Genomic DNA, 16447 nt, shown 5'->3' with positions numbered 1-16447 from the left:
ATCTGATGTCTCGTGTGGGAGTGCATGTAGGCCATTGGGGCCACTGCTATTGTACTTGAAGGGTTAATAATCTAACGTTACCTCCCTCGTATGATACTTAGCCACATTATGAAACTATATCATGTTTTCAGCGAGTATTAATCGCTTACTATTCTACTCTACGATTCATAGTCGCAGTTACCTACCCATCTACGGTTCCCCTGTGCCAGTACATAGGTTAGAAGAATTCCAAGCCTCTTGCAATTGTCCTAATTACGCTTTCAGTCAGATAACAGTATTTCAAGAGGCCAAGATATGCATCCGTAACAGCATTCAATTATTTAATAACTCAGGGTATACAAGGAGCGACGCATAAACCATGGTAAAGCAACAAGCAACCGACAAGTTCATTATTATGTAGCAACTGCAGTGCTACCACAAGTATCATTTGATCCTTCCCACATTAAGATCAATAATGACCAAGGTATTTTCCAACAACCAGTTCGATTCTTCTACTGGTCGATCCTAAACCCAAGCCGCAGCAACCATAGCAGCGGCCGCAACAGGCGCCGCCGTAATCATAGCCGCGACAGGAGCCCCGACACCAGCAGCAGCATCAGGGGTCTTTGTAGCGGCGGGCTCCGTGAGCGACTTGACACCACCAGTGACAACAAGATAATAGAATCTGCTAGTCGGGTTCTCATAGGTAGACTTGGTCGACGTCGACGAAGCGTACGTCGCGCCATTGTCACTTCCACTCAACCCCGCGCTCATGGTGCAGCTCGCCGATTCAGTCCATGACTTCAATGAGCATTCGTATGACAGAGTCACAGTGACATCGAAGCTGGTGGTCTTGTCTGACGTCGAAGCAGTGTATACTTGGCTCACACTGACGGTTTCCGGGCCCTGGATGATCGTGTATGCGTCCTTCATGTCGCAGTCTGTCTTGGGGGCGTCTTTCAGACAGCTCATTTTGTAGGTGGTTTTCACAGCATTGATACCTGCGACGCTGGCGCCGGTGCTGGTCCAGCCGCCGTATTCAGGGAGGTCCATCGACCAATAGGGCCTGAAGTAGCCCATTGTTGTGGTGCTGTCGTCGTCGGCGTGAGCACCACCAAGGAGGGTAAGGGCGGCGGCGAGGAGGTAGGAGGTGCGCATGGTGGTGGCTGCGATGATCTTAATCTATCTCTGGGGTTCTGAGATTTGGATGAGGTTTGCTGTTTGATAGTATTCCGTAGAGAGGAATGAATGATGAATAGGGTGTAGTATCAGGGGCAAAGGATGGAGAGGGGCGCTCTTATTCCCCTTTCTATAGCCTTGGCTGCAGAGCCAAGCTCATCTCATTTTCAGGTCATGCTGACGGCCCCAACATTGGTAGCTTTGGGAAATGACTCAAGCGAGTAGACAGTCGAATGGGCATCAAAAAGATTCTGTAGAGCCGCCTTGTTCGGACCCCTGGTCCGCTATTACGAGGACTCCGGGGCCGCTATGACTGTCATGAGATGTGCTGATTGGGTATGTCTCACTTTGTAGCATTCGGATGTAATTTAGCGCTGGAAATGAGGGTGCTTAGCGCCAGGCTAAGGACCCTTAGGCCCATGTAATTCTTCGGTTCGAGACCAAAGTTCGTTATGGCTCGTGGCAATCACCAGTATTTTTTATGCCTTTCGATCAATGGGGATCGTTATCATATAGGTGGATAAATACTGGAACGTCGATGTCGTGGAAGGTCTATACCCACGGGTCAGGGAGTTGGGCTTCAGGTGCGGCTAGCCGGATCAGTCACGGAGGTCAGAATCAATGCAACTGACGACGGTTGGACCTCGGCGCAATTTGTCTGTCAGAACTAGTCGCTGCATGGGAAATTGCATGTTTCCTAAATGGGTGCAGCAATTGTTCATGAGAGTTTGTTGGAGTTTAGCGCTATACATTCTGGTTCGTCTAATGCCCTCTGGTCTGCTCTGCCACCACCAGATGACTGCCTGCTTCACCAGTGATTAGCCGAGCGACGTCCGAGTCACTAGTACTTGTAGTCTCACTCTTTCAGCAAAGCATTGATCCCCTTCAAAATGGCGCATACGTGGTGAGAAGGCAGTAAAATGGTTTGATACTGCTAGGCCGTAGCGGACGACCCGTGGGGCGAGCATCACCGTTCACAAACAGGAGCAACAGTGCTAAGATCAATTCTCCGTGGACGATCCAAGCCCTTTGATGGACAGACATGATAACGGCCCGGTCGGATGTCTCGGCTAGAGCAGGGCGCTGTGCATCAAGTGCCAAGCTGCCCTCGGCGCCAGTCAATCCACAGCTGCGCCCCACGTCAGTAAGAGGAGGTTCCGGCGAAGGTGGAAGCTAGCCCGAGGTAACATTCATTCTCTGCAGTAATTGGTAACTATCCTAAGTTGTCGTTCACTGGAGGAGCATGGCTGTCACTTTGAATTGTTGATGAAATTTCAGCCCCCAACTAATACCAGAGTGGTATATAGAACTAGTATATATGTGTCAGTGAAGTTACGGATTAAACCGACATTTGTGGGTTTGTATTGTCTGCGACAACAACTTACTATTGAAGGGGGGCCACCTATACTGTTAGAACCTTCTAACTGTACGATGTTCCTCTGATGAAGTGCTATTGATAAGCTTTTTGGTCAACGGGATCGACAACAAATCCGCAACCACTGCGATCTTGGCAGGTGTTCCTTTGCCTTGGCCTTTCACTGTGTGGGCCAATGCATCAAATGAACCATAACGTTCCTTGGTAGAGACCACCAGGTATTGTAAATATTCTGTACAAAGTAGTATGGAAGAGAAAAGGTAGAATGAAATAAGAGCATATTGCGAAATATTATTGTGACATTGGTTTATGAAGACCAGGACGCGGACCTTCTATCACTTCAGTCTCCAGGCTAAAAACATGGTATAGTCATGATGCGAGCAATATTAACAGTACATGGACGTTAAGGGTCGTAGTATAGAAGATGGTCTATCCGGGTGATTATCTCATCTAGCAGCAGCATTCGCAGCACTCGAAGCAACAAAGACCGGCGCACCTATTATCGTATGGTTAGTGCCGATTATTGGGATGTTAGAGGATAGGAAGATAAACATACACGCCACAGCAAACATCCTCGCCCTCACCACCACCACGCAAGCCCATCTGCATCGTCTCTTGCTGGCCCTAGAGGTATATTAGATTTGTTTTTGTGATGCAAGGGGGATTGAATATGGGTGGGACGCACGGGTTGACCGGTGACGACCTGCTCGGTAACGGGAGCTTCCGGGGCGGAAGGCTGCTGCATGGTCATGGTGTTGGGGTTCCAGGTGGGCTGCTGGGTAGCAGGCTCCTTGTTGGAAGACTTGAACCAGTCGAACATATTGGCGGTGGCTGTTGTGGGGGTTTGTTTGGTTTTTTGCTCTTTTGGCAATGGGAGAGTTGGGAGATGGGAGAAGCTGACTTGAGCCGGAATCAGACGGGTAGATAAGGAGTTATCCGAGGGAAGGCGAAAGGGTATCTGAAATGCTTAAGAATGAAAAGAAGAGGAATAGGTACCGGGCGGGGGCAGTCAGTAGTATTTATCCGTTGGCCATTTTGCAATCTGGGGAGTCGGGGGGCCCAGCGGTCAGCCCTATTAGCATCCAACGAGAAGATAGGCGAGGTGATGACCTCACCGTTAGGCGCCGATAGATCGTGTCGACCGCTGGTGGGTTAGAAAGGATTGGGCGGGCGAAGCTGAGGAGAGACAGACAGTCAGTTGACCATTCCCAGTTGGTGGTTGCTATTCTTGCAGCGGTTGCGGGTGGAGGTGACATCACTGGCTCAGCCCTGCCGAGAAGGAAGGTGGTGGTGGATGATCGGTGGCTCAGGGACCAGCCATTCAAATGATTCGATACATGGGTTGATTAATGGAATAATAATAATTATTGTGATGAGGTGGAACACATCATAGCCACACTCCCAATCAGAGAGCATCCACTGGCGGTCAACTAAGCTTTAGGACAAGCTTCGCGACAAGGCTTGTCCAATGATAGGATCCAGAACAAGCCAGTTGTGGTTCTCCGTAATCTCACTCGACTCGAAGGAGTAAAAGCACTTGAGTAGTCCACTCATTAGTATTATTAGTACGTACTCCGTAGAAATTGTAAAGGATTTCTGTAGTAGCCGGTCATTTCCGCCCGTGGATCATCTTTGGGAATTTACCCTACTCGGTTTTGCCCCCTTCCCCGGCGTATCGCCAGCCCTGCAGCGACATACGTATTTTCCACGCCAATCAGGATCTTGAGGGATGATCATCGCAGAAACGAAGTAGTGGTTTTGGCTATTTATTTTCAGCGGAGGAAGAAAGCAAGATGTGGAGGACCGGTTTTGAGGGGAACCATGACGCACGGAAGGGAAGGGAAGGGAAGGGATTCATTGGGGCCAGTGGATGATGCAGTCTCTGCTAGTCCAGGCAACAGCCCTTCCCCCTGCTTCCTTTGAGTAACAACAACTGTGCATTCAGTTTTCTATTACTAATCACCATATGAGACAGCTCGGAAATCCGAAGGCTCTTCTTCCACTACTACTACCACCATTTTACTAGGTACTCTCTTTCTCCTTAGAAGTGACGGTCGCCAAGGCAGACTTCCAATAGTTTGCTGCAGACCTCAGGTTTTCCGGACTAACTAGTAGCTAGTAACCCAAACCCCGCTTTCAATTCATCTACTGGAGACATGTCGGTATCACACCCTAATATAAGACCATAGACTATCATATGGAGCAAATAATGTGCATTAATCAGCTTGTCTCAGGTTATTTACATCATTCAATAAAAACTCTCGCCGTGCATCTGCGACCGGCTCAGCCCCCACGCAGGATTACCATCATCCCTACTTAAATGCTATGTAGGGTAACGGGACTACGCCTCACTCAGCTGGTCTGGCTGCAGCAGTCGTTGCTTCTCCGATAAGAACACGCCTTGCTTCCTTTGGCAACGCTTCCGACATCTCCGACCCTGCTGCATACTGACACACGTGCATGCCACAACCTTCCAGAGAAGCAACCCCATCGTGCACACTACCAATCCAGCAACGGCCCCCAAAAGTCCCGGAACGATGGCAGGCACCACGAGTCGCCAGAAGTCCCGGCGGTAATCCTTGTTACGCAAAGCCGTCGGTCGCAGAGATTTGTCCACTCCATACATCCGGAACGGAGAGTCGGGCGCAGCTTTGTCGGAGTCCGTCGTGGGGAGTTGTGGACTGTTCTCTTTATCCTCCTCGTGTGCAGTGGGTCGTTCCTTGAGGAACGGTCTGCGCTCCTCGACTCCCTCGTGGGTTGCTGGTCGCTCCTTGGGATGGTGGTGGTGATTATTGTGCTCGTGGTCGTCACTCTCCTGCGACTTGGGTCCTTTATGGGCGCCGTGTCCTTTCTTCTCGCGCCAGGTACGGTACTTTTCCATAATCAAGTTCCAGTACTTGGCGTGCCAGACACAATTTCCATCGCCGTGCGCGTCATGGTAGTGGGGAAGTGGCTCGACGCTGATCTGAGTAATGTACAATTCGTCCGACTGCTGCGACGACAATCGAACACTGACAGTGTCTGTCGTGGCAGGACGGCCGGAAAGGTCGAAGAACTTGAGTTGCACAACGTAGATGTCTTGCACCAGGGACCCATCCGGACGAGGGGGCATATATTCGATGTCCATGGCGTACTGCAGGAGCAGATGCTCTGCATTCTGACCGGACGCGTCCTGGTATCGGGTTGCCGGCAAATGCATGGGGAATGAACTAGGAAAGACGGTAACATCGTTGACAAATAGAGCATTGCTCTCCGTGCGGAGTTTCATCGCCTACATGGCAAGGTTAGTTGATGCTTGGACCCTTTCCGACCGTCGTTAGTACGGGCGCACGTACCAGATATGCTTTAGAGGCATCCTTGGCCTCATCCTCCTTTAATCCTGGGATCGTCGCACAGGGAATGTGAATCTCATGGCCAGTCACGACGGGGATCGGGGCGTGCGAGTCCTTAAGAGCCGTCTGGCGCACGGAAGCATCACCAGGATGACTGGCAACTGGACTGGCAGCACAGCTGGCCAGCCAGGCGCCCGCGAGGCACAGGAACTTGGTACGCATGATGACTGATGCGCAGGAAGAAATAAAGAAAATATAGATGAATCTGTAAAGAGTGACGGTTTGCCAAGATAGCAGTCGGTCAAATGGAAAGATTCATGAGGAGAACGGAACAGAACAGGAGAGACTAAATGACTAGGGGGGGGATGGCGGGGGCATCTGCAGATATGGCGTGTAGATAAGTATGAATATCACGAGCACTGCAGTCGTACTAGTAGTAGGAAGAAGATAGCATGTATGATGGCACGGGAACCTAATAGGCAGCCAGGTTTCAGTCGATCCCGTTCAAAGAGAGGGAATCCGCGGAGACCGATGCAGCAGTACACGCGCCCTATAAGGCTGACCACGCAATCCCGCCCGTCATCTTCCCTCCACCCCCCACCACCACCAGGCAGACTCAGACTCAAGGATGGACATGTTTTCTATTTTTTTTCCCATGGTATCTGAGACTTTTCTTTTCCCCTTTGCGGAACCTTATTTCATGGGTGCCTACGCTGAACCATTGCTTGACCCGAGCTTGGCTCGGAAGCTTCCCACAAATATCCAGCAATGAGTGTCCACTCGTCAATGGCTGGCCCCCTTTTTCATTCGGCTTCTAGCCCGTGTCTTAACTTGTCTACGCCACACAAGCTTTTTCCTACCAGACCCTCTCTGTTGGCTGTAGCGCCAAGAACACTCTGCTTAATCGAGGTCAAGGTAGCGAGCAGTTTCTCCCCACTTGATTGGTGGGCAATGGGACTCACTGCCTTTCACACCGTGTTGCTTCTTTGGGTTGGCCAACGTCAGCTTCCTCCGAGGGTAAACGCTGCGGGGCAAATCCTATTTACTAGAACTAATACGAGCAGGCAGACAGGATGATCGGCATCGTCTACGGTTATTTTGTGCTTAACTTGTGTGGGTGGGTGTGTGGGTATGCGTGTGCTTCTTGATGATCCCCAGAATGCAATGCAATTCTTGAAACTCTTCATCTCGGCTATATATATTCTCATTATACCTGGTGTTTCATCCTGACACGTGTTTACCCTCATATTTGAAGAGCAGACAACATACATGACAGAAAAATCCAAGGTTCAGATCCTGCGACGATCACTGCCCGAAAGGCATGTCAGACCACACGATCAGGGTCCTCGCGAACTTTGACACGATCTTGGGACGATCAGCACCCTGTCATTTATAAAGAGCTCATTCATAAAGATTTCTCTGCAGCCCAAATCTCTACATGGTGTTTTGCTGCAAGGGAGCTTCTTTCTTACATGACAGGTCTTCTTCCGCGCTCGATTTTCATGTTGTACCAAGAACTCTGCAATTGTCATTCTTTGTTTCTTCTATTTGTCATGTAGTACCTATGGCGTTCCTGCATATTCCTAATACTGCCTAGCCTTCAATCAGTTTGGTCGCGTATCGCTAACTTTCGTCTCCTCTTGGCTAGGAAGTCCCTCTGACACATTGACAGGCTTATGTCTGTCAAGATTGGGAGGTTACAAACTCTATTAGACGGCGGCAATTCCGTGTCTCAGATGCATCGCAGGGGCCGTCCCGCGGTGGCAGTGCCAGCCACCAGGATTGTGTCCGCCTACAGTAGAGAGTTGTGGGGGTTGTATGTGAACCTAGGCGCAAAGTTTCACCCGTCTGGTCGGTACCAACTAAAGTGATAATGTGATACGGATTTGGCACTACGCTACCATATTCGGCCCGTGTCCTTCAGGAGAAAAAATTACCATGAATGAATTTCTATCCATGCCATGCCCGGTCCAATTCTCGGGGCTGAAGTTACCTACATTATCTATGTCTACATAATCATCATACCATACCAACCCAATCATCAAGTTTTGAACCCGCCTGTGAGTTTAACTGACCGACAGGCATGTTGTAGCCTTCCGCTATAACAAAGTATGTCTGTGACTCATCTTCAGCCACCAAAGAATGCTCCTCTACAGTCTCGGAGGCAATCGGACGACAGGAAGGGGGGCTATTTCTCTTGGGTACCACCAGCTACCCACGCCTGCATTATAATACAAGTGTGGCCGCCACCTCAAGGCGCTAGCCGCTCTAAGGTATAGCTCCTGCTGCCAATTGGGAAAATAAAGAGGGATATCGATGGTGTTGCTGCTGAGGCCCCATTCCTCGATACGAACCTGATCCCAGAACACATAACCCTGTCGACGGAGATCACACATAGAATGATGGCCAACTTGCGTAGATACGCCTCCATTCGGGATTGTTGCCGCCATCAACGTATGCCATGCATTAGCTGGGCCCGGATCAGATCCGACATACCCTGTATCTTGCCAATCGATAGTTTGCCCCTCGACTTCGCATGTAAGTGATGGATAAACGTGGAATACATTCTGAGACTCCCAGATAGCCCTGAATATGTCAGGTAGCGAAGACATGAAGGGCTTGCCAAACAATTCGTTGGCGAGTAGGTCATGCTGGCCAGATGTTTGAGCTGTGACGAGGTGTCCAATATACCGCAGGCCGTGGCATAGCTGACTGTGGTCAGATCAATCCACAATGGAATGGGCTCTACGGGTCTGTGTAGAACTCACTAGAGTTCCTACAGGCGATGGATCTGTCATTAGGTAGGCATTGCTGGAATAATACCAGATACCCTCGGTGGTCCAAGTCCTATTCTCTGCGAATGGCCGCAAACCTGTTTAGCAATCAGATTTCGGAGCTTGTGTGACCCGGTCTAGGAAATGAATAAAAGAGACACCCACAGATGGCCACCCTCCGAAAGAGATACTCACTGACTGACAGTATCTGCTCAAGTTCCCACGCGGGAAAGTGGCGGAAATAGTAACCCCATTGGTCACTTATCAGGAAGTCCGGTGAGCACTTGGAATAATTCGCATACGGCTCACGCATCCTAAAAAGATGGCGATGGATCTCGAAACGGTAGAGTGCCCTTGCTACTCTACACTCCTCTGAGGATGTTGGTTGATATAAAGGCATAGGCGGGTGGGTTCTCCCCTGCATTGGGTCGGATATTGCCTGCCTGAGAAAGTGTCTGGTGAAATGTCGAACCCAGCGATATAATTTACTGATTTTAAAAGCAGACTGGGGGTTTAGAGGAAATGATGAAGAGATTTGGCGGGTCCGATGCCGGTAGATTATGGAGTGCACTTCATCTTGCGTCCACACGCCCTCCACAGTGGATGCGTCGAAGGCGAAAACCGCATCTGGTAAAAGCGCCGTAGGAATCTTCTGCGCTAATATCTGCTTTAAAATGTGACTTTCAGCGCCGATGAAGGCAAAGTATAGCGCAGAATGCGTCAATTGGGCCGATTTAAGGGACTCGAGATCTGGAAGATTGCAAAGAATGGCTTGGATGAGCTCCACGGGCAGGGCACATAACGAAGGCTGACTTGTACTATAAACTGGGAGGTCCATCGCGCAAAAGAATATTTCTGTCGTAAGGATATGCTGGGTTATAGTGTTGATAGAGGTTTCACGCTACCACCAGGATCGGCCAGAAAGAAAACCACTACATATCATGGTCAGTCATGAATTAGGGAAGGAAGCACCGGGTCTTCTTCAACCCGTGTTGGGAAGTCGCCACTGGCGGTATACATGCAGATCATATAGAACTATATCAACGCCGAAGGAATTAGCTCCCATTATTGAAGTTAGGTATGGTTCTGTTCGTATGTAGTTTCTCCTTTGCCGCACCTTTCGAGCGCCCCACGCCAAAAACCATCAGAGACTACGAAGTAATCGCTGTCTCTAAATAACGGAAGCCCGAGCCTACCTGAACACTCATATTAATATAACTGGTAGAGGATGGTTTCTCCTGAGCGACACATGGCCGCTACAGTATATGTCAAAGCAACAACAATCTACTAAATTTCCATTCACTACGCACCATAGCCACTCATCTACTACACCTCCAACACTTGAAAGTCAAGCTGGCATTTTCCAGTTGAGCAGTAGTATACATTGACCTAGATGGTATCTAAATGCAGTAACTCAAACACGAATAGTACAATACACACAAGCGCCTTGACTGGGTACTTGGTCTTTCATCAGGATGGCCATCAAGCGTGATTATTGCAAGCATTCCCAACATCTACAAAGCACTCCCCTTCAAGTGAAGAAGAACGAAGTGAATTAGTCCCCCGGCCACAAATTAACTTCAAGATCCTTCCACTCAAATAACACTGAATGCCTATATTAAAAGGCCCCTTCATCTCTTCCTCTCTTCTTTCCTCCCTCTTCCATCAACTCACACCTCTCTCTCTCTCTCTTCCAATCTCCTCATATTCTAAATCACCATCCTCTACCTCAACCACCCCAAGTCATCTCCATCAACAATGGACGACACCAAAACCAATATTAAACGTGGGAGCTTTAAGGACTCCCTCTCCAAAGCCCTGACCAACCGTGCCGCATCGACCAAGTTCCCCTTCGCCATGACTCCCTCCTCCACCTCCGCCGCACCCTCCGATGTTTGGCCAACTTCCAGCTCCCCTTTCAAGAAGAAACGTCCTATACTTTCCCCTACACTTGCAACCCGTGACACGAAGCGCACCACTACCACTACCTCGACCACCACCACCAAGCCTACCATTCCCGCCCACCTCCTCGCCAATCTCAAGGTCCTGGTGGAACAATTCGAATCCGCAATCACTCCCGCCACCGCCGCTGCCGAAGCGGACTCCACCATCTGCACCGAAGACGACCTCCGTGAGTGGAGGCCCTTCGAGCAGAAGTCCGACGGTTGGGGTGGTACTCGCGAGAATCTACCCTGGGTAGACACCGCTCTCAACATCATCAAACAAGGCGAGAAGGTCTATGAGAAGAACCTCAAGGCCTTTCAGGATATCGCTGTTAAGCTAATGGCTCTCGGGGAGCAAGCACAGGACGTTCGGACCGAGATGGACGCAGTGTGTGCGAAGCTTCAGTGTTTCCATGAGGCTTGTCTGGAATTGCAGATTGAGGTGGGCAATATCTCATCTCAGGAAGTGTGCGATATTACTAGGCTGTCGCTCGAGGCGCTTCTTGAGGCCCATGCGGGTGATGTGGAGGGGTGTGCCACTGTGAAGAAGGCATTGGGGAAGAAGGATGATGAATGGAATGGTTGGTAGCGGTGGTTCCCTATGAGAAGGTTTATTGGAACTACGTTCTGCAGCTTTGGGTGGGGTTGATTAGTATGCTTGGAGTTGGAGCTGGAGCTGGCTCTGGCTTTGGCTGGGTAGGCCGATGGGTCTGGGCTTGGATGGTTGGTTGTTCTGCTGACAGCTGGTGATTTTGTGGTTACATTGGCGCTATTGTTTTCTTTCTTCGAATGGGAATAGTATCCGTTGAATCTCAATACTCTGCGCTCACGGTGAACTGGTAGTATGCAATATGGTCATGTCATTCTTTTATCAATCATCTCAGCTATTCTAAATTCCAACATTTTCACTAATAGATAAAAACCGCTCTATTATTATCATTGCATAGAAGGCAAAATAGAACAACACTCAAACAGGTCCATAAACGTACAATCCCATGAAACCACGCGCTGGATAACACGACATAATCATGCAGGATAGGGAGGTAGGTGGATAGGTACATAGCGAAATAGGTCTCGGCGCGCTCTCTTTTCCCAGCGCGATCGCAATTAGCGCCGGGACACACAGCACAGAATACCCGACCGGCCCAAGAACCACAGCGAGCCGATGAAACGGAATAGCGACAGACCGGCCGTGATCCACAGAATGACCTCGAAGTAGTAGGATGTACGGGTGGTTGAGGTGTTCTGGAAGTTCGTTAGATGATGTTATGAGTCATAGCTTTACCAGAGGAAAAGGGATGGAACGTACCGTCAGACACATCTTGTCTACTCCAGTGGCGGTGATCAACAGCGTCACGAGCAGGTTACTAAACACCCACAGACACACGAGCACAGTACGGAAGTTGCGGTACGCATCGTCCAGACTCTTGCCGCCGTCTTCCTCTGGCTCGATCCACGGCGACAACGCCCGCTTCACCGTTGCCTCGAACTGACTGTCGATATCAGCTTGCGGCTTGTCGATTTCCTCGATGAAGTTCTGCTTGTTGTCGTCGTCCTTCTTGGTTTGCGCAGAAGGCAGTGCCTCGGCTTTGTCCGCACCCTTGGTACCCCATGAAACGTCGTGCCAGTTACAGAACGCGTAGACCATCAAGATGTTGATCGAGGTCGTCATACCCAGGAAGTAGGCCCAGGAACTGGTGATAATGTGCCAGGGATCCATATACAGGACACTCGCAATGATGTAGATTCCGTAGGTGGAGACCAAAGCGATCAGGACGATACCACCGCCGCTGGAGCTGAAGAACGAGGCAAGGAATGTGCCAACGCTTTCGTCGAAGTTGAAGTCCATCATACCACCGTTAAAGGCACCCACGACCAGGTAGAACGACAGGATGAGGACGTACAACTGGACGAGGGAGAAGTAAAGGTAGGACAGGATGTAAGGAATCTTGACACCCTTCGGCCGATTACCCAAAGCCATGATGAACTGCAGCGTAAGAACCCAGACATAACCGTATTTGACGAAGTTGTTGACAATGGGCGACGCCTTGTTGCCCCATGGCCAACCTATGTTCTTGTTAGTCGTAGCCGGCGTACCCACCAGATCCATGATGACGGAACTAGTGAGCCAGTAAGAAGCAAGGGAGAACCAGGTCATGATCAGTTGACAGACGTTGTAGAGCATCTGAATGTGCAGGAAGAACATGCGAATGATACTGTGACCACTGCGGTAGATACGACCGAAATGCATGATGGAATACAGGCCAGCGGCAAAAGAACCGTTCAGCCAACGACGTCTTTGACTGATGAATTCGGCCACACCTTCCGGAACATCGGTCTCACCCTTGGACGCCTTGACGTAACTGAGATGCCACTTGAACCCAGCCTTGGCCACCAATTCGAAGCAGAGAATACGATCCTCGGCCAGGAACATGTTCTTCTTGAAGATATTCATGCCGTCAATACCCTTCTTTCCAAGACGCTTTGATAGCGTATGGTCTCCATGGAAGTATTGTTCCAGCGGACGGCCCATGATAGCGCGATATCGATAGGCAGAGAATGCACCAGGCAAGACACTGACATAACCGAATGCACTTTCCAGGGGTTTATCAAGAATATTAGAGATCTTGTACTCGAAGTTCTGCGCAGCGACTAGCGGATTTAGGACCTTGCGCCAGCCCTGTCCCAGCATCGCATGGATCTCACCGCAGGCTCCACCAAGTGTCTTGTCATTGTAGAAAGCCTCCCAGAGAGCAAGCAGAGATTTATGACCGGGTTTGGTACCGGCATCCAGCAGAATGACGACTTCCGGATTCAAGATCCGACTGAAGGCGTTGAACAGCCAGCGGTGGGAGTTGATCTTCTTGCTATTCTTCTGCTTGAGACAGAAGATCATCTGCACCGGGGGGAAGTTGGTCGACTCATTGCCCTGGGGCCGAATCAACTGCTGCGTCGGAGTGACGGACAATTGGGTAGTATATTCAAACTGCGACGGTCAGTACACAATCGGACTCCTTGCGGTGCCGATCACCGATGGTCCTAAGGCGGTCTGCATGACGGCGGCAGCGGAGGAAAGTGGAAAGAAGCAAAACTTACAACGTGGGCGATGGTTTCCCGCCCGTCAACGTCCTTCTTCATGACTCCATCCTGGTAGATACCAATCGTCGCCAACACATCCAGTGTGTTTTTGTCGCATGGCTCAATACCATCGAAAACCAAACAGACTACGATCTTCTGCCAAGCAGGGCCACCCTTGTTCCAGAACTCGGATTTCTTCAAGTTGACAATGTCACGGATGTTCTGCATGACACCGTGAAGGGTACGCGCGGTCAAGACCTTGTCTTCGTTATAGTAAGTGATGGCGATCAGCAACTCAGTATGCCGGTTATAGATAGCCGGCCGGAGATTGTAACCGTTGCGCAGTGTGAACTCGTCGGGATCACAAGTGGCGGCCGTGTCTGCGATGCTTTGGTCAGCCGGACAATTGACCATCTCCGCAAAACCGCATGGCACCTACATCTCATGTGTGTGAATTCTTCGGAGAAGGCCTCCTCCGCATCCCGGTATTGGGGCTGGATGGCGTTCTGAATGGCACTCGGCACCGGGTAGTCAATACTCAGGACGGAACCCTGCACCAGGTTGATCTTTCTCGTTCCGTAACGGCGCAGGGCACCCGCGCGACTCCCTTCACGGGAAGCCTTGTCGCCATTGCTCCGGGCACGGAAGGTGTTTTCGGAAGCGGCTTCGGATTCTTGGTAAGGGGGAGCGGCGAAGACCGCAGGACCGTCGTCGTGCAGAGTGTAGCGACGGATGGAGTCTGTCGACACGGCAGGATCATCGAAGGGCGTGCCGTAGTGACTGGAATTGTTGCGCTCCAGCAGAGACTGTTCCTGCTCGTCGTGCTCATGTTGCTCGGAGTGGTAAGTTTGGAGCTATCACGGTTAGGTAGTGAACGGGTGGCCAGCTGGACAGGACACACTCACACCATGGGGGGGAGACGTGTGGGAGAAGTAGCTGCTTTCGCTTTCCCGCGGCGAATGGGCCGAGTATGGATGTGTCGGCGTACCCATCTTGAAGGTTGAAGATGGGATTGCCGGAAGTTGCGACGGGTGGTCTTCTTGAGGCAAACAGGGAAAGGGTAAAAGTATAACGAGGGTTCTAGGGAGGTTCTGGGGCTGGGCAAAGAAGGATCCCAAAAATAACACTGCAAAATTAAAAAGGGCACAAAAATAAACAGAAGCCCCCCCAAAGGAGGGAAGAAAAAGAGGGCCTAGGGGGAAAAAAATGGGCTGGGGACAACAACGGTACCACGCAACCGTCAATTGGGCTAGGGCGTAGATAAACCAACTGCTAGAGGAGTGGAGCACCCATGGACCATTGGATACGTGCCCAAGAAACTATATATAGGGGGAGGGGACGAAGCAGCTACGGGACAGGGCAAATAAGAGGACGAGATGGCGGGGGATGAAAGTCTAAGCCTTGAAGAGTAGTGGCGATAATTCGACGGAGGATGCGTGTTTACAGTGTGCGATATATCTGGCGGACCGGGGGGGGCCCGATACCAGAATAGTAGCCAGAAGATGCTTGTCCGTCGCAGTGGGAGCAGGATAATTTTCCTTTTTGGCCCGCCAGGAACAATGCAGACCAGCATTATAGCCACGCCGGGCAGTGCACAGGAACTGGAAATGGCCAGCGACGGTCCTGACTTGTCGGTAGCGGGATGTTTAAGATCTCTTGTCGTCAGCAGCCTGGCTCCACCGGGAGTAAAAATCCTTATCCGGGGGACCACCTCCATCAACGGATACCCATGGTCGACGGGATATATTTATACGGGCTCATGACCCTGATTCCCTCGGACTCGACGGAGAATACAGAAAGGGTTCCAACATAGCGCTCTTGGGCAGGAAGAGGCGAAGTGTGTGTGGCCGCGTTGACGGTGGAAAACGATTGCGACGACGAAGACGGAGGAGGGGGCAGACAGGATGATGTGATGGGCGGGCGTTGAAGGTGGGCGTCGAGAAAATTCGGCGGACTGTCATGGTTCCCGGATCGGATCCAGTGGATGACGAAGTCCGGAGCAATCCTATTGGACCCAAGAATGAGGATGCCTACTAGCGGCGATTTAGTCTGAGCGACTATGGTAGCTAAGACCGAGCAACCATGCGAATATGCGAGTTCGGATGGAAAGACGAGGTGCAAGTGGAAATGAAGGTGAACAAGGCGAAAGAAGCAGAGGTTCCCCCGAAAAGACGCGCAGCCGGTGGACCCCGGCCCGGCCAATTTTCCGAGCAAGCGAGCTATAATCCTATCATGATTGGCTGCCGTTGGGGCCAGCGAAGAATCGCGTGATCCACAGTGGAGATTTTCGGCCACGCAAAATTCCATTTCCGGCAAGTTCCCATTCAGGTAAGTTCAATGGACTGGATTGAGAAGGGGGGGAAATTGAGAGGAAAGATACAGAGAAGCGGCAAAAAAAAAAAAAAAAAGAAAAAAAAAAAAAAAAGGAGTCAAGCCAACAGAGCAGAAACTAAAGAGAATGAGGACATGATTGTCATCGTTGAGAAAACCTTTTTGGCGCAATTGCTCTTTTGCGCGCGATAGAATAGAATGAACCATCATCATCATGTAGTTGCGCTGACTCGTTTTCAACGTAAGGCTGTAAGATTATCAGAAACCAAAGTGACAGGTCCCAAGGCAACGCCAGTTTCACCATCCGAGCCAGGTCACCTTCCTCGTCTCGGGTGGTTAGTATCGTCGTCTCTGACATGAAGAGCGAGCACTAAAGGGGGAATTGAAAGGGGGTCAGTGTCAAGCTCTTAGGCCAATCACCACTCGTTTGCCAGGCAGCAATCAGCTCGGCCAAAA

The 16447-nt window shown here is 50.5% G+C and overlaps 8 protein-coding genes across 8 annotated transcripts; 2 read left to right on the top strand and 6 right to left on the bottom strand.

Annotated features, from left to right (window-relative positions):
- Positions 1–429: 429 nt before the first annotated feature.
- Positions 430–1590, bottom strand: BO83DRAFT_164965 (uncharacterized protein). The gene has a single exon (XM_025526351.1). The coding sequence runs from the start codon at positions 1135–1137 to the stop codon at positions 505–507; it is 633 nt and encodes a 210-aa protein (XP_025382849.1). The 5' UTR covers positions 1138–1590; the 3' UTR covers positions 430–504.
- A 978-nt stretch (positions 1591–2568) lies between these two features.
- On the bottom strand, positions 2569–3353 carry BO83DRAFT_393596 (uncharacterized protein; the record flags this gene model as incomplete). Its single annotated transcript, XM_025532983.1, has 4 exons — positions 2569–2765; positions 2863–2885; positions 3090–3157; positions 3219–3353. 4 exons carry the CDS (start codon positions 3351–3353, stop codon positions 2569–2571), a joined length of 423 nt encoding a protein of 140 aa, XP_025382848.1.
- Positions 3354–4442: 1089 nt separating this feature from the next.
- On the bottom strand, positions 4443–6447 carry BO83DRAFT_421262 (uncharacterized protein). Its single transcript, XM_025534983.1, has 2 exons — positions 5869–6447; positions 4443–5804 (listed from the first exon to the last, which is right to left on the bottom strand). Exons 1-2 carry the CDS (start codon positions 6085–6087, stop codon positions 4875–4877), a joined length of 1149 nt encoding a protein of 382 aa, XP_025382847.1. The 5' UTR covers positions 6088–6447; the 3' UTR covers positions 4443–4874.
- On the top strand, positions 6051–7113 carry BO83DRAFT_165688 (uncharacterized protein). The gene is made up of 3 exons (XM_025526355.1): positions 6051–6523; positions 6632–6882; positions 6930–7113. The coding sequence occupies exons 1-3, from the start codon at positions 6322–6324 to the stop codon at positions 7011–7013; spliced, it is 537 nt and encodes a 178-aa protein (XP_025382846.1). The 5' UTR covers positions 6051–6321; the 3' UTR covers positions 7014–7113.
- A 1499-nt stretch (positions 7114–8612) lies between these two features.
- BO83DRAFT_165046 (uncharacterized protein) lies at positions 8613–9487 on the bottom strand. Its single transcript, XM_025526353.1, has one exon. The coding sequence runs from the start codon at positions 9475–9477 to the stop codon at positions 8749–8751; it is 729 nt and encodes a 242-aa protein (XP_025382845.1). The 5' UTR covers positions 9478–9487; the 3' UTR covers positions 8613–8748.
- A 910-nt stretch (positions 9488–10397) lies between these two features.
- On the top strand, positions 10398–11171 carry BO83DRAFT_371494 (uncharacterized protein; the record flags this gene model as incomplete). The annotated part of the gene is made up of 1 exon (XM_025529936.1): positions 10398–11171. The coding sequence occupies one exon, from the start codon at positions 10398–10400 to the stop codon at positions 11169–11171; it is 774 nt and encodes a 257-aa protein (XP_025382844.1).
- Positions 11172–11436: 265 nt separating this feature from the next.
- chsC (chitin synthase C) lies at positions 11437–15014 on the bottom strand. The gene is made up of 5 exons (XM_025526349.1): positions 14566–15014; positions 14100–14514; positions 13679–14040; positions 11892–13568; positions 11437–11827 (listed from the first exon to the last, which is right to left on the bottom strand). The coding sequence occupies exons 1-5, from the start codon at positions 14650–14652 to the stop codon at positions 11690–11692; spliced, it is 2679 nt and encodes an 892-aa protein (XP_025382843.1). The 5' UTR covers positions 14653–15014; the 3' UTR covers positions 11437–11689.
- Positions 14974–16050, bottom strand: BO83DRAFT_164947 (uncharacterized protein). Its single transcript, XM_025526350.1, has one exon. The coding sequence runs from the start codon at positions 15965–15967 to the stop codon at positions 15377–15379; it is 591 nt and encodes a 196-aa protein (XP_025382842.1). The 5' UTR covers positions 15968–16050; the 3' UTR covers positions 14974–15376.
- Between the last annotated feature and the right edge of the window lie 397 nt (positions 16051–16447).

This window comes from Aspergillus eucalypticola, assembly GCF_003184535.1.
Source record: "Aspergillus eucalypticola CBS 122712 chromosome Unknown BO83scaffold_39, whole genome shotgun sequence".
Classification (NCBI taxonomy): domain Eukaryota; kingdom Fungi; phylum Ascomycota; class Eurotiomycetes; order Eurotiales; family Aspergillaceae; genus Aspergillus; species Aspergillus eucalypticola.
This window is presented reverse-complemented; position numbering and strand designations above follow the sequence as displayed.